This window comes from Drosophila arizonae, chromosome 3, assembly GCF_054131065.1.
Source record: "Drosophila arizonae isolate 15081-1271.41 chromosome 3, UAZ_ARI_1.0, whole genome shotgun sequence".
NCBI classification, from domain to species: Eukaryota; Metazoa; Arthropoda; class Insecta; order Diptera; family Drosophilidae; genus Drosophila; species Drosophila arizonae.
This window is the reverse complement of record NC_142923.1, coordinates 28,357,379-28,370,599: the sequence shown is the minus strand read 5'-3', so window position 1 is coordinate 28,370,599 and position 13,221 is coordinate 28,357,379. Positions and strand designations below refer to the sequence as shown.

At 34.1% G+C, this 13,221-nt stretch overlaps 3 protein-coding genes across 5 annotated transcripts in view; all 3 read left to right on the top strand.

Moving 5' to 3' along the window:
* The first annotated feature begins 20 nt into the window (after positions 1–20).
* On the top strand, positions 21–2,041 carry Nse4 (SMC5-SMC6 complex kleisin component Non-SMC element 1). The gene is made up of 5 exons (XM_018003290.2): positions 21–264; positions 319–536; positions 642–809; positions 861–1,190; positions 1,262–2,041. Exons 1-5 carry the CDS (start codon positions 159–161, stop codon positions 1,325–1,327), a joined length of 888 nt encoding a protein of 295 aa, XP_017858779.1. The 5' UTR covers positions 21–158; the 3' UTR covers positions 1,328–2,041.
* On the top strand, positions 1,692–5,855 carry LOC108610908 (thrombospondin type-1 domain-containing protein 4-like). The gene is made up of 6 exons (XM_018003284.2): positions 1,692–1,821; positions 2,173–2,460; positions 2,522–2,891; positions 4,498–4,696; positions 4,763–4,905; positions 4,967–5,855. The coding sequence occupies exons 1-6, from the start codon at positions 1,808–1,810 to the stop codon at positions 5,522–5,524; spliced, it is 1,572 nt and encodes a 523-aa protein (XP_017858773.1). The 5' UTR covers positions 1,692–1,807; the 3' UTR covers positions 5,525–5,855.
* loh (thrombospondin type 1 domain containing lonely heart) overlaps positions 4,971–13,221 on the top strand; it is a 27,573-nt gene continuing 19,322 nt past the window's right edge. Inside the window, exon 1 of one of the 3 annotated variants that reach the window (XM_089464607.1) lies at positions 4,971–5,084. The gene's annotated coding sequence lies outside the window, so the exon portion shown is untranslated. Of the gene's footprint in view, positions 5,085–7,421; positions 7,887–13,221 lie in introns of those variants that run through there. The other 2 variants (XM_018003280.2, XM_089464606.1) reach the window with 2 other exon arrangements.

Genomic DNA, 13,221 nt, shown 5'->3' with positions numbered 1-13,221 from the left:
CCCAATCAATTCAATTCTAAGCCTTCAAACATAAAAAACATACAGTTATCGATATAAATTACTGCTTACTTCAATAATCGAATTATTAGATGCCGATAGACGTCGCTATCTAGTGTAGCAATTTGTTCTTAAATTCGTAAACCATATGTAAATAAATAATGGATTGTACTGATAATATGCAAACAAGTCAACAGGATGAAGAAGTTGAGGAAAGTGGGCGTATAATCCAACTTCAAGATTTAATTGAAAAAAATATACAGATTGGTAAGTTTTGCGGCAAGTTTACCATTGCCTTAATAATGGCGCCCTTTTTTATAGAGCAAAAAATTGAGTCCCGTTCTTTCGGAGAGTCCATGTCGGCCATTTTTGATATATTAGGTAAAGCGAACGATGTAGTGAAAGGATATGAGGAGCGCAAAACAAACTCAACAGAGATTTTGCTGGACTCTGAACTCTTAAGACGAAACCACGAAGTTGTTGGAAAGGCAATACAGTATAATACGAATATCACAGATCGAATGTATTGTACGGCCATTGTAAGTATAATTTAGAGCCCTGCACCAATACCAAATGTGGAATGCAGGGCTCCACAACACAATTTGAGATGAGAACTTCATGAAATGTATACCTACTGTATGAAGAACAATGTTGTTTTTAAAGACAATGTAGAGGATTGGAATGCCCTGTGCAGCCTTGCTTGCCGACATGGAGTGCCCAGCTTTACAAATGCCTCGATGTTGCCTTTTATTAATGTAGAGCCCAAACAGCTTGTTCCCAAGCAGCGAGCAGCACGTAAAACCACAATAAATGTAAGTTTATAATACAATCTATCAATCTATATTAATCATTTTATATCTTAGGCCGTAGAAAAACGTCCGAAGCAAGCCGACAAGCTCGAACGCAGGGGCGAAGGCTCGGCAGCTGTGAATCATGTGATGAAACAGATTAAAAATATTTACCGAGCCGGCAATAACCAACCAATACCATATTTTAAACTGATATGTAATCCCCAAAACTTTATGGACACCGTTCAAAATTCATTGATCATATCGTTTTTGATCAAAGAGAATCTGATATGGATGGAGAACGGAGCAGATGGATTGCCCCAAATTAAATTGAATAATTCAAAAGAATCCATTGCAAGTGAACCTTTTCAAGCCATATGTCGCTTAGATCTTGAACTCTGCGAGGTAAAAAACACTGTTTAATATGTGAAAGCAATCTTTAAATACATGATTACATATAATTAATTCCTTTACAGAAATATGCCAAGTATTACAATATCAAGGAACCCATGCTAAAGCGCGCTGAAGTCGACGAAAGCTGATCGTATTTTTATTTCGTTGAGCCATTCAAGTGTTTAGAATATAAATATTTGTATGTATAGATAAGACCACGCGCCAAATAGTTGAGTTGGTATATTAATATAGTCTATGTTATAGAGAGCGAGTGCGGTTAAGAGATATATAGCGTAGATTAGTACGTCAGCTGAGATCTGTTTATATTTGAGAGTAATCTTAAAATGTTGCTAGCTAAAGAGAGAAATGAAAAACGAATTATATTTTTTGTATCATTTTTATTTTGTATTAATCAATGCAAAAATAAAATTAACTTTACATATTCTGTTATGTTATAGATTTTGTATACCACCCTCGTGTATATTTTGGCTTTTTGACCGCAATGTTTAAAATGTTTTCGAAATGTTCTTAGTTGTGCCTTAGGCTTTTGTAATGGCACACGCGTTTGATGCGCTTCATCTGACTTGATCGTTCTATAGTATACACAGTTGAGAGTCAAATACAAGAGAATGCAGTTGATAAGGTCAGTGGGCTTATTTATGAATTAGACTGAACGTTCGACAGATAAGCAGAGTTCAATTAATATTGCATTTGAATTAGCTCATTCATAAAATTTATTTGTGTGCACATGCGTGCATGATTTATAATAATTGTATTACTAATACAATTCCTATAAAGCTCATTCATTAAATTTATGACCACACAGTATTTGTCTTTCCAATAAAATCTGTTGAAAACTTCAAGTTACATTTTGTATTTTAATCGCTGGCAGCAATTAACCTTGCGACAAACGAATTTCGTGATTAAAAAGTCATTCTGTCAGATAATAAAGTCAAAGTGAATATGTATTCAAAATAAATTTGTAATTCTTTAGAGTCTTAAGTATTTTATTGCTATCATGCTTGGAGATTCATCTGAATGATGCCACCCAAGTGGTCAATGACAATATTACGAACATAATGATAAAATCTGAGCTCAGCGACGATATTGATGATGATTATACGGATTATGTGGATGAGAATGAAGTCAGCAAGCAGACGCGACAACGCAACCAGAGCTCATTCGACAGAGTTGGCACGTTTTACTCCTGGGATCGTTGGGAGAAGTGGAGTAAATGCTCCACCACTTGTGTGCAAATCAAGCAGCGGAAATGCTTAGAGCGGTAAGTGGTTCAAAGATTATGATTGTCATGCTCAAAGCTAATATATCTAATGCATTCGCAGTTTTAAGAACTCAACCATGGAGAGCGCAGTGGAGAGGCGTTTCTACCCCGGCAGTGGCCAAACGGGCTGCTCGGGAGTGCTGAAGCGATATCGTCAGTGCAAGGAGGAGCGCTGTAAGCCAGGAAAGCAGCGATTGCGTGACGAACAATGCGAAAAATTTAATAACGTGCCCTATCGTGAGACTTTCTATAATTGGGTCGGATATGAAAAAGAGCATGACGAGTGCATGCTGTTCTGCCGCGCGACAAACTCTGATTTGTTCATCAGTATGAATCAATCGGTCACCGATGGTACGCCGTGCAATCGTCCGGCCGTATACTATACGCACTTTTATAGACGACAGGCTGTCTGTGTGGAGGGAATTTGTCGGGTGAGTGAACTAGTTTTACTACTACATATATAATCTAATCAGTTATGACATGTAACGTAAAATGTAAAATATGTAATATAAATGTAAAATAATTATTTATAGGGTATTTAATATTCTAAAAGCTTATTCTTCGATTTCTCTCTCATTTTCTATAACATCTGCAAATAATAACTTTGCCTCTTCCGGCCTGTGGCTGGATTTTTATTGCGTACATTTATACCAATTGCAAATTGAGTTCTATCTGCTGTTGAATTGGCAACTCGATAAAATTTCATTTCAACTCGTTATTCCACAAAGTTTATGGGCCGCCGAGTGATGTCATCTGTAAAGGCGAAACTTCAAAATATGCACTAGATGGCTTTGTGTATAAGGCAAGCTTTCATGGCACTTCGACTAACTGAAGTAAAACTCCAATGTTAGGAATAACAATACTCTAGGCCTTTGCCAATGTTTTGTAGATAATTGAAATATTTCTGTAGTCATTCATTTTGGCTTTTTAATGATGGGCATGCGGCAAGGGCAGCCACAATTCAATGTTGAATGCATTTGATTTCTCTTTATGGCCAGGTTAAATTGTCTAAAGCCAATTTTCTCCAAAAGCATGCAAATTGCTCAAGTGCTTAGCACATACGGTTGCACATGAATATGTAAGGTAGATATAGGCAGGTATGTAGGCTTATATGTATGTAGGTACTCTTGCATTGTAATACAGTCCGTTAAACTGCTTTATGGGTGGCCACACACACACCCCCACACACAAGCAGATACACACACACTGCGAGTGCAGCTGTGAGGTTCTTGAATAGCTGCCAAATGTAATAAATCTTAATTAATATCGTTTGCCAATGATTTCCATATTCATATGGCTTTCGGGTCTTTCCAATTTATAATTTAATTAGTTTTTTTTCTATACGCATCAGAGCAGCAGCAGCAGAGACAGCAGCAGCGTGGCTTGGTAAAAGAAACAAAAATGCATAGATAATGTTGCGATGGGCCTTCTGTTGACATGACCCCATTATCGCCTGATAATTTCGAATACTTACATACACATGTAATTAGCCCAGATACAAAGCCTTTTCATTGTTTTAATGGCTCTCTGCCCACTCTCTCGAAATATAACTAAAACAAAATGAGCAAGAAGAAGAGAAACTGTGTCAAAACATTCAAGTGGCTCTTAGGAGGTGCACTTGATTAGAGCAATGCCGGCAATGGGTGTGCAATGTGGCTCCAGTCACTGCTTGCCGGCGGAGATAGGCTACTCGACTTTATCGAAAAGAAGATCAAACACATCCACCGATATTTGCAGCCTCATTAAACCAACACGTTCTCACATTCGTAGAGATGATACGAAATATATGAATGGATCTTATTAAAGTAGTTAAGATCAGACATTTGAATGATATCAATCAGATCAGATCTCTTGAAATATTAGAAAATCTAAGGATTTCCCATTCGCCAACTCGAATGTATATGTATGAGTATGGGAGACTATGCAATACCCCGTATTCTCTTGTAATACTTACAACTGTTTACCTTCCTGGTATATTTTTCGCGAATATCCTGAAAGTGTACGAAGACTTATCTAGTATTTCGTTCTTCCTTTCAGGCTGTGCATAGCAGCGGCCTAATTCGTCCCGTTACAACGCGGGATAGCCCGGTGAAGTGCGGTTCGGTAATGTGCAAACATGTCTCTGTCCTTTTCAACAAAACGAATCCAACGAAGGGCTATAATCTCATTACTAAACTGCCAGTTGGAGCAATGAATCTAGCGATCAAGCAAAATATACGAAGCAATAATTCATTAGGCAAGTCGAAATATAAGGCAGAAAGAAATATCGAATTACAATTTCGATTAAATTTCAATTTTGCAGCTTTGAAAAGTGCCGAGGAGGTCTTTCTCATACCGAGAGATCGATTAAAGATATTCAGTTTTAATGATAACGCCTACGAATACAATCAGCTGAACGCTTTGCTTACATCAAGGGGTCCGCTCGCCAAGGCTGTGATGCTGATGGTAAATCTTAATTGAAAACTTGTATTGAATCTCGGACTAAATATGTGATCATCTCTGACAGCATTTCGTGCTCGATGCGCAGAGTGGACTGAATGATATTCAATACAATTATACCATACCCATAGCGTCCTCTACTGTCAACGAGGAGGAGGAGCTGCAGGCTATCTGGGATGAGTCGGGTAAGCTCGTTAATGACACCGATGCCAGCTATGCGCAACGCATGAAAGAGCGAAAGCGTCGGCGATTTAGTTGGAAGTTGTTGGGCTTCGGCGAATGTAATCGCAGCTGTGGCCCGGGTACCCAAACGCCCATATTCCGCTGTGTGCTCATGCGGGAGTCCTTAATCCGATATTATTCGCCACGTCGCTGCGCCGACATTGAGAAGCCGACCTTCAATGACGACATCTACAACTGCAATCGCGGACTCTGTCCGGCCTTTTGGCGTCCGAGCAACTTCAGCAACTGTGAGTGTCCGACCGGGAGCTCCATTGGTCTGCGCAGGCGAAATTTCGAGTGCATGCAGGAGCAGATCAAGGGAAATGTTGAGCTAGTCCCCGACAAACTATGTCCTGTCCGAGACACTCAGGCCGAACCCTGTCGTTGCCTGAGTAAACACTAAACAGAATATCCATCGCAATCTCTGTGCCTCTGTCACCCGACATAGGCAATACTTTGTGCGCCAACTATCCCTAGCGTGAAATTGCCTCTAATGTAATACGCAGAAGTCAAAGAAGCGGGTCAATAAAGACGATTATCCATTTAAAATCTATGACTTTGCAGCCCAATTAATGACCCACAATGCAGAGGCTCAGCGTCTCAGTGGTTCAGCAGCACACTTCATTTCATTTCAGATCTTTTTTCTGTTCATTTTCAATTGCTCGCAATAAAGAATATATCAAATCAATTAAACAAAAAAAAAAAAAAAAAAAAAAAAAAAACTATAAATTAATGCTGAAATCTAATGAAAATATTCAATTTACGTTACGCGCTTAGGCGAATTTCTGTTAAAATATCGAGTTACGTTCCACAAGATTTCTTTCTCAATTCTTTTTTAATTTTTTGGCTGCGTTCGAGCAACAAAAATAAGCCGTTAAGAAAAATTTATGAACTCGCCCGGAATTTAACGATTTTATAAATAATGGAATGCAGCTCGCAATTCAATTGCTCCAAAAACAACAAATTTTAATTGATCTTAATGATAATTTTTGGTGGCAACTTTTAATTTAATTTCCCACAATGAGAAAATATATAATATATTAATTTTTAATGACTTGCTTGTTCATCATATTAAATTTATGATTGTTCCTAATTCAACATTTTGGATTCTTGTTCCATGAATTATTCTTAACAAAACAACTTTAATTTTATGCACATTATATTATCCAAAATAATATCATTTTATGGCATAATTCTTTTAGATTGGAATAATAAATAAATAATAAACTTTTTCCCATTTTTAATTTAGTTAATTAGTTGTTATATATATTAATTATATTATTATATTTCAAATTTATGATTTCTTTAAGCTGATATGTCAAGTTCTTCTATACAAGCTTTTATAAATATTGTAGGTTTCCTTTGGGTTTCTTGTTTTTAATGTTCATCAATTTATAAGTGAATCATAAAATATGGTATTTTGAACTGTAACCCCCGAAACATTCTTGCGAAATATATGTATATACGTTAAAATTTTGCTCAATTAATGTTTATGACATAACTTGAAGCAATAAATAATTCTGTGTAGAGGTTTACGATTTGTTTTCTGGTATTGTTTAGTCTAGTATTTCAGGCAAGGTCTTTGGGGCTTACATATGTGGAGACCCTTAACTATTGTGACAGACCCAACAAGAGCGATTAGCATAACAAATATTTGATCTTGACTACTTACATATATAACTGTATATACATATGTATGTATGTATATATGTATATACATGTAATGTCTGTGTGAACTGTATGGACTCTGAATGTGAATGTATGTACACACATATATATATATATAAATATGTGTGTGTGTGAATGCACCTGTTTTGTGGACGAGCTGCGAGCAATTATGCTGAGCCAACATTTCCGCTTGTGATAAAAACAATGTGTATTTGATTACCATATGTACATATGTATGTAAATGTGTGTATATATACGTATGTGTGTGTGTAAGTCTGATGGTATATTTTGAGTATTTTTTAGTAATAGCTATAAGCGAGTTGTGCTCTGATTTAAAGTGCGTAAAACAGCCTCTAGATTCCTTATATTCTAACACGCACAAACACACTCTCAATCACACTCACAGTCACACATGCAGTATCGCTATTCCTCTCCGCCCACTCTATCTCACTCTCCCTCTTCTGCTCTCACTCTCGTTGAGTGTGTCGCGTTCGAAGTGTTGTAAGGCACGCATCATCCAGACTTTTTGGGCGCGCGCGCCTCCGCCAGCAATTCAACTCGTTCACCCCACCCACCCCCACCCGACGCCCCCGCTTTAACAGCTCTCTGTCGCAGCCACAGGCCGGCAGTAGCTGGCGTCGCCTGCGCCGGCCGCGACTGCGGCTGCGACTGAGGCCACGCTGAGGCTGTCTTCATCGCGCTTCAATTCCCAAAACGATTTCCCAGCGATTTTAGTTTGGATTTGCGTACCACGCGATGTTGACGGCGGCTTTAATTGAAACGAAAATCTATCGGGAAACTGTTCGAACTTGTTAGTTATAGTTAGTATATGTATGCACAAATATTTTTGGGAGGCGGTTTTCTACTCAATCGTTATCGCGCCCGAAATTCCCCGTTGGTGAAAACATTGCAATAATATATTATGATTTATACATGTGCGTGCCATACAAATGATCAGTGGCAAATGCAGAAACATTTGTGAGTTATGAAATTTCCACTAAGTGACTTGTTACACTCCTTACCATATTCATTCTTAAGCACCTAAATTATTTGTGGATGACAACACAAAATTGAAATCTTTAAGCTCTGTTTCAGTGGTAAGCAATTTGTTGAAGATCAGGCAGTAAGTCGGTTTTGACACACTATAGTGTGTCAAAGCCATACTTAAGTAAAACAAAAATATATTCAAAAATATAATGAAAATAAAAATCAATATAAAATCAAATTAATTTTTAGAAATTTCAAAAGTTTTCTTTGATTTCTTAAGTAAGTAACAACAAATGGATACTTTTATATACATTTATGAGTATTACATACGCTTAAACACCAAATATTTCTATAAAGGACAACAATCTGAAGCTAATATAGTTATGTTTGCCTCTTTTTATTTTAGTATATAACACTAATAGCTAATATAGAAATAATTAATGGAAATAATACGGGATATATTCGTTGTACCAGCTCTTTAAACTGGTGGAGCCTATCTTATCTTTATATCATATCGAAACTATATATTTGTATATATCTTTTTATAGTTAGCATAGACCTTTTTACCTCAAATTTATCTAGCTTCAATAGTGAATCTTAACTTTATATATCTATCATTATTAAATAACTGCTGTCATATAATCATACCACAAATCTATATGATTGTCATATAATGATATCTACATCTACATGATATAACTTGTCTAGCTCCCCCTACGTTTATGTCATATCAGTCTCTGTGTCAAGGAAACATTTAATCGGCTAGGGTATTCAGATTTCAGCATTCCTGGCTTCAATTACCGTTTCTCTAATAAACCCATCATAAAGCCGAGCTGATAGCGTGTGACCAACATCTTAAACAATGCCACGCGTCGTGCCCCCGCTTTTAAAGGTATCAAAACTGGATGAAGGAGGGGCCAAACTCGCATTCAAAAGCAACCGAGAAAAAATGAAAATAAAAAGAAAATCCAAATAAATTGAAATATATTTGATGGCTATAACCATTTCATCGCAACGTCACAATTACAAAATGCACTTATGGCCCAATGACATATCAACCTCCTTCGTCTCCTCCTTCTCCTTCTCCTCTCATTTGGGTTTCAGTCTCAAGTGCATCAATCAATCTTACAAGACAATAGTCCACATAGACGTAAACGTAAAATAATAAAAATTGAAAATTATGCCATTAGGTATTGTCGATAGGTAGCTGAAATATTGACTGAGAGTCTTTTGTATCTGGGAAACAACTCTTAAAAAGATTTGAACAACAATTTTGCTAGAAGTGTTAAAAATGTGAAACGGCGGCTCTACTGAATATTTACTGTTAGAGCTGTTTTTCAACTTTGTTTGAAGGAAATTGCTTGTAACAATAGGAAAAGAAGTAAATATAAAAAGAGTAAATTTATATAGAAAATAATTGATTTTTTTTTTTTTTTTTTTTGCAAAAACTGAATAATTGTTATTTTTATACATGGTTCTAAAAGGTAAAAAGTAAAAAAAAGTTAAAAATAATTTGTACGCCTCTTTGGGAGCGTGGCATATCGAATAATATATAAATATTTTTTACAAATTTTTAAATTATAATAATATAATTTAATTTAATTAACTTATGTATTATTTCCAAACTTCCAAATATTTGAAACAAAATTTCTTTTTGAATGAAATAAATTATATGGTTTCATAATAAACATAATATTTACATTCAAATATTTTGAAATATTTGTGCTTTGATTTTTCATTAAAATATTGAGTGAGTTTCAGAAATATTTTCATCATTGCTATTTTCAGCAATAAATTATATTGTTTCAAAATAACTTAAAATTTCATTCATTCATATTCATTCCCTTTTGAGAAACGCACTTGTTGACGTACACTCAGCAACTGTTTTTGTTTCGCTTGGATCGGATTCTATCCATAGACACATGATAAAATGAAATGTGGAAAAGGCTAACAAACATATCCATAAATAAACATAAACACTTCTTGAATGACCGAAAACTTCAAATGCAAACGCATTTGTTGTTCAGCTCGAATGCAAATATTGCAGACACTTGACTCGATTTCCGTTTGAATACACTTCATATCCGATATAGATGGCTATACATTCATATAGTTGTCGCTTTTTTTGAAGTATGTAGAAATTGTGTGCTGTTGGGGCATAAATATGCAATTAGTTTGGTACTTTTCACAGTCTTTCATTTCGTAAAGGGCTTGTTCGCAGCTTCTTCAAGTACAGTTTGTAAACACAAATTGCATCTATATTTTTATTTATATGTATAAGTATCTATGTACATATATCCAAACAAATATCCGTCTATATGCATATGGAAATATGCTTGGCTTGGGAATAGCTCGATTGACACATATTCGAGAAGTGCACGAGCTCATTAAAGTTACTTAATGCTGAAGCTGATGCACTCTCTGCATCTTGCTTAGCAACCAGTTGGCTTCAGTATATAGCCTTGACTACATTCCCGAGCTCTCAGTTTATCAGGCGTTAATTGCACTGACTGATTCCAATTTTTCAAATGAATATGTAGTTTTAACAAGCTTTTAAACGAGAAATATTAACGCTTTTCTTATAAATGAAATATTAGAAACGATCTCTTTAAATAATATGCATTTATATTATACAAATTAATTAAAATTAATCACTGGCCTTAGTCTTGATAAAATATATTTTTTTAATGAGAAAGCAAACAGAAACTAAAATAAAATATTTTACCCTTTCTAATTTGAGTTTGAAATAATTTAGAATAATATAAATGATCAAATAATATTATAATTTAAATGACGTCCAAATATATGTTCTTAAATAATCTTAAATATTTTCAACTCACAGGAAGGTTAGTATATATTATAAACAAATAAATATATTGTTTTATTCTTACATTATTTAAATATTCGTTTTAATTGAAAGCTTTTATTTTTTCGTAACCATTTTCATTATATGTAAATTATTTATCTACAGTATTTAAAAAAGTTTTTTAGCAAAAACAGGAAAGTCATTAATAAATATTGTTGAACTTTTTTTTTAATATTTTAATATTCGTTTTAATTAAATATTTTTAATTTTTGGTAGCATTTTAAAATTTATTTAAATTATTAATCAACTGTATTTACACAAATTTCTTAGCACAAATTAGCTTGTCACATTCAAATATTTTATTTAATTTAAGTAATTTATAAAATATGTTTTACCAAATAAAATACATTTTTAAATTTATAGCTTAAAAGAAAATCAATATTTTCATTTTAAATTATACCAACGAAAAATATATATAATATTTAAAATTTAAATTTAAAATATTGAATATTATAAATACAAAGTATTCATATAATAAACATCATGTGTATTTGAGAACACAATTAACGCAATTAACGTGGAGATTTGTGACCTAGTTTCAAAATTATCACATATTAAAAATTTACCTTAATACCTTCTAGACATAACATTGAAACTTATATGGGGTTATTGGCATTTAGTTAAGACCATATAGGGTGAATTTTTGTTCTTATTTTGCGCTTTTGAATATTCTACAGACCGCAAAGGTTATTGGTTATGCTCTACATATCAATCAAGCAATGCAAGAAGAGTGATCTTAACTACCAGCAACACAAACAAAACGATGTATGCAAAAAATTGGGCAATATCCATTATGGATAATGTAGGTTAGTGTTGGGCAGTGCCCAAGTATTCGAAACATTCACTTTGAAAACTATTCACCATGAAGGTCAATAGTGTATGACAATTTGAATCGTATCGATTCGTCTAGCATTGTCTGTCAAGCAGCTGGGAATGAAGTTCTATGGGAGCAAACTCGGTGAACACACCCGTCTATATGTATGGATATACGTTTATACATATGCACATACATATATGTCTTCATTGTGCTGCTCAAAAATGTCCAAATTATTTAAACGATGCCAGAAACTGCTTCAGTTCGCATTTGTTTCACTCTTTTTGTAGCATGGTCACGGGCGATTTGCTGAATTTGCACAATGTGTATTATACAGCACACGAGCATCAGATATAGTATATATAGACATATATATGAATAGTATATATTATGTATAATAAGTGTGTGCAGCTAGTATAAAGCACACAGTTTAAATATAAGCACTAATCTAATGGCAAAATGTTTTATTATTTAATTAACAGCTTTAAAAACATTTTTACTCGAAGTACTTAATAAAATAAAATGTTTTTATTAAGATTTAATCAGCTCTCAAGTGGGCTCTAAATAATATGTATATATATTTATAATTGAGAGATGCTTGTTTACGAATATATTAAACAGTTTAACTTAACGATTAAAGAATCTCAGATACTCTACTAAATGTCATATACCCCTGTCTAATTACGTACTATTTACATATACATATGTATGTTACATCCGTTTACTTAGACAAAACTGTAATTCTATTATAATGATCTCTAACGAATAAATATAGAAATATATATATAATTAATATGTGTATAATTATAGCCATAGACTATATATGTATATATATTATATAATTATATTAATACTGTTTGGTTTTTAAATAATATAAAATTTTTCCTAAATTTTAAATATTTATATGATAAATAATTTTCAGGAATATTACTAAGTTTTACCTAAGCTATTCATAAGTTTCCTGTGTAAATAGTATAGTCTCAGTCTGTGTTTATGCTTCTTAGGATATCTAGATACATATATATTCTAATATTTTGCTAAGATATATCTACGTTGGTTCGTTTCAAATTGAATGAGAAAAAATCTATGTGGATTTTTTTACTTTTTAAAATATATTCTTCAATCTATAATGAATGCATATTCTCAAATCATATGCTCTATTCTAGGGTATACGACAATTTGCTTAAATACATATATATTCAATTTCCTATGTGCCCCATCAATACATGTGCATACATACGTCCAAAAGTACATTTAGGTACATACATACACATATGCTAGTCTATTCGATCTAACGACTTCCGATGAGCTGGCTGATAATATTCTCTTTTCATCCCGAAAATTTTTGACGCTATCGCTGAAAGCGAATCTACGCAGTTAATTTGGTCGCACCCGCCCATGGGTAGCAGTCCATACATACATATGTATATATGTACATGTGTATATGTACACATACATGCACACTGGGACAATTTGCCATTCGCCGATGTAATGTTTCATTTTTGAGCCGATCTGAGCTAAGTCGAGCCGATCTGAACAGCGGCCCATTATAAATGAGGGATGGGCGTGTCGGACTCTGTCGCAGCGAGCGCAAATTACGACCAGATTAATGATCACATGTTTCAATGCGTTCTTTCTTCGTATATTTTGTTTTTGTATTTTTTTCCGTTTTTTAAGCTCAGCTATGCGTAAAAGCATCCGCAAGAGAAATAAGCTTTTGATGGTGATGTGTACATAGAAATGTGTTGAAACCCATTCAAACATT

Excerpts from the sequence above, each read along its gene's own strand:
- Nse4 (XM_018003290.2), top strand. The coding sequence starts at position 159 with ATGGATTGTACTGATAATATGCAAACAAGTCAACAGGATGAAGAAGTT. Across the intron at positions 537-641 it reads GAATGTATTGTACGGCCATT|AACAATGTTGTTTTTAAAGA; the intron begins GTAAGTATAATT and ends TACTGTATGAAG. Across the intron at positions 810-860 it reads CACGTAAAACCACAATAAAT|GCCGTAGAAAAACGTCCGAA; the intron begins GTAAGTTTATAA and ends TTTATATCTTAG.
- LOC108610908 (XM_018003284.2), top strand. Across the intron at positions 4,697-4,762 it reads ACGAAGCAATAATTCATTAG|CTTTGAAAAGTGCCGAGGAG; the intron begins GCAAGTCGAAAT and ends TCAATTTTGCAG. Across the intron at positions 4,906-4,966 it reads CCAAGGCTGTGATGCTGATG|CATTTCGTGCTCGATGCGCA; the intron begins GTAAATCTTAAT and ends CATCTCTGACAG.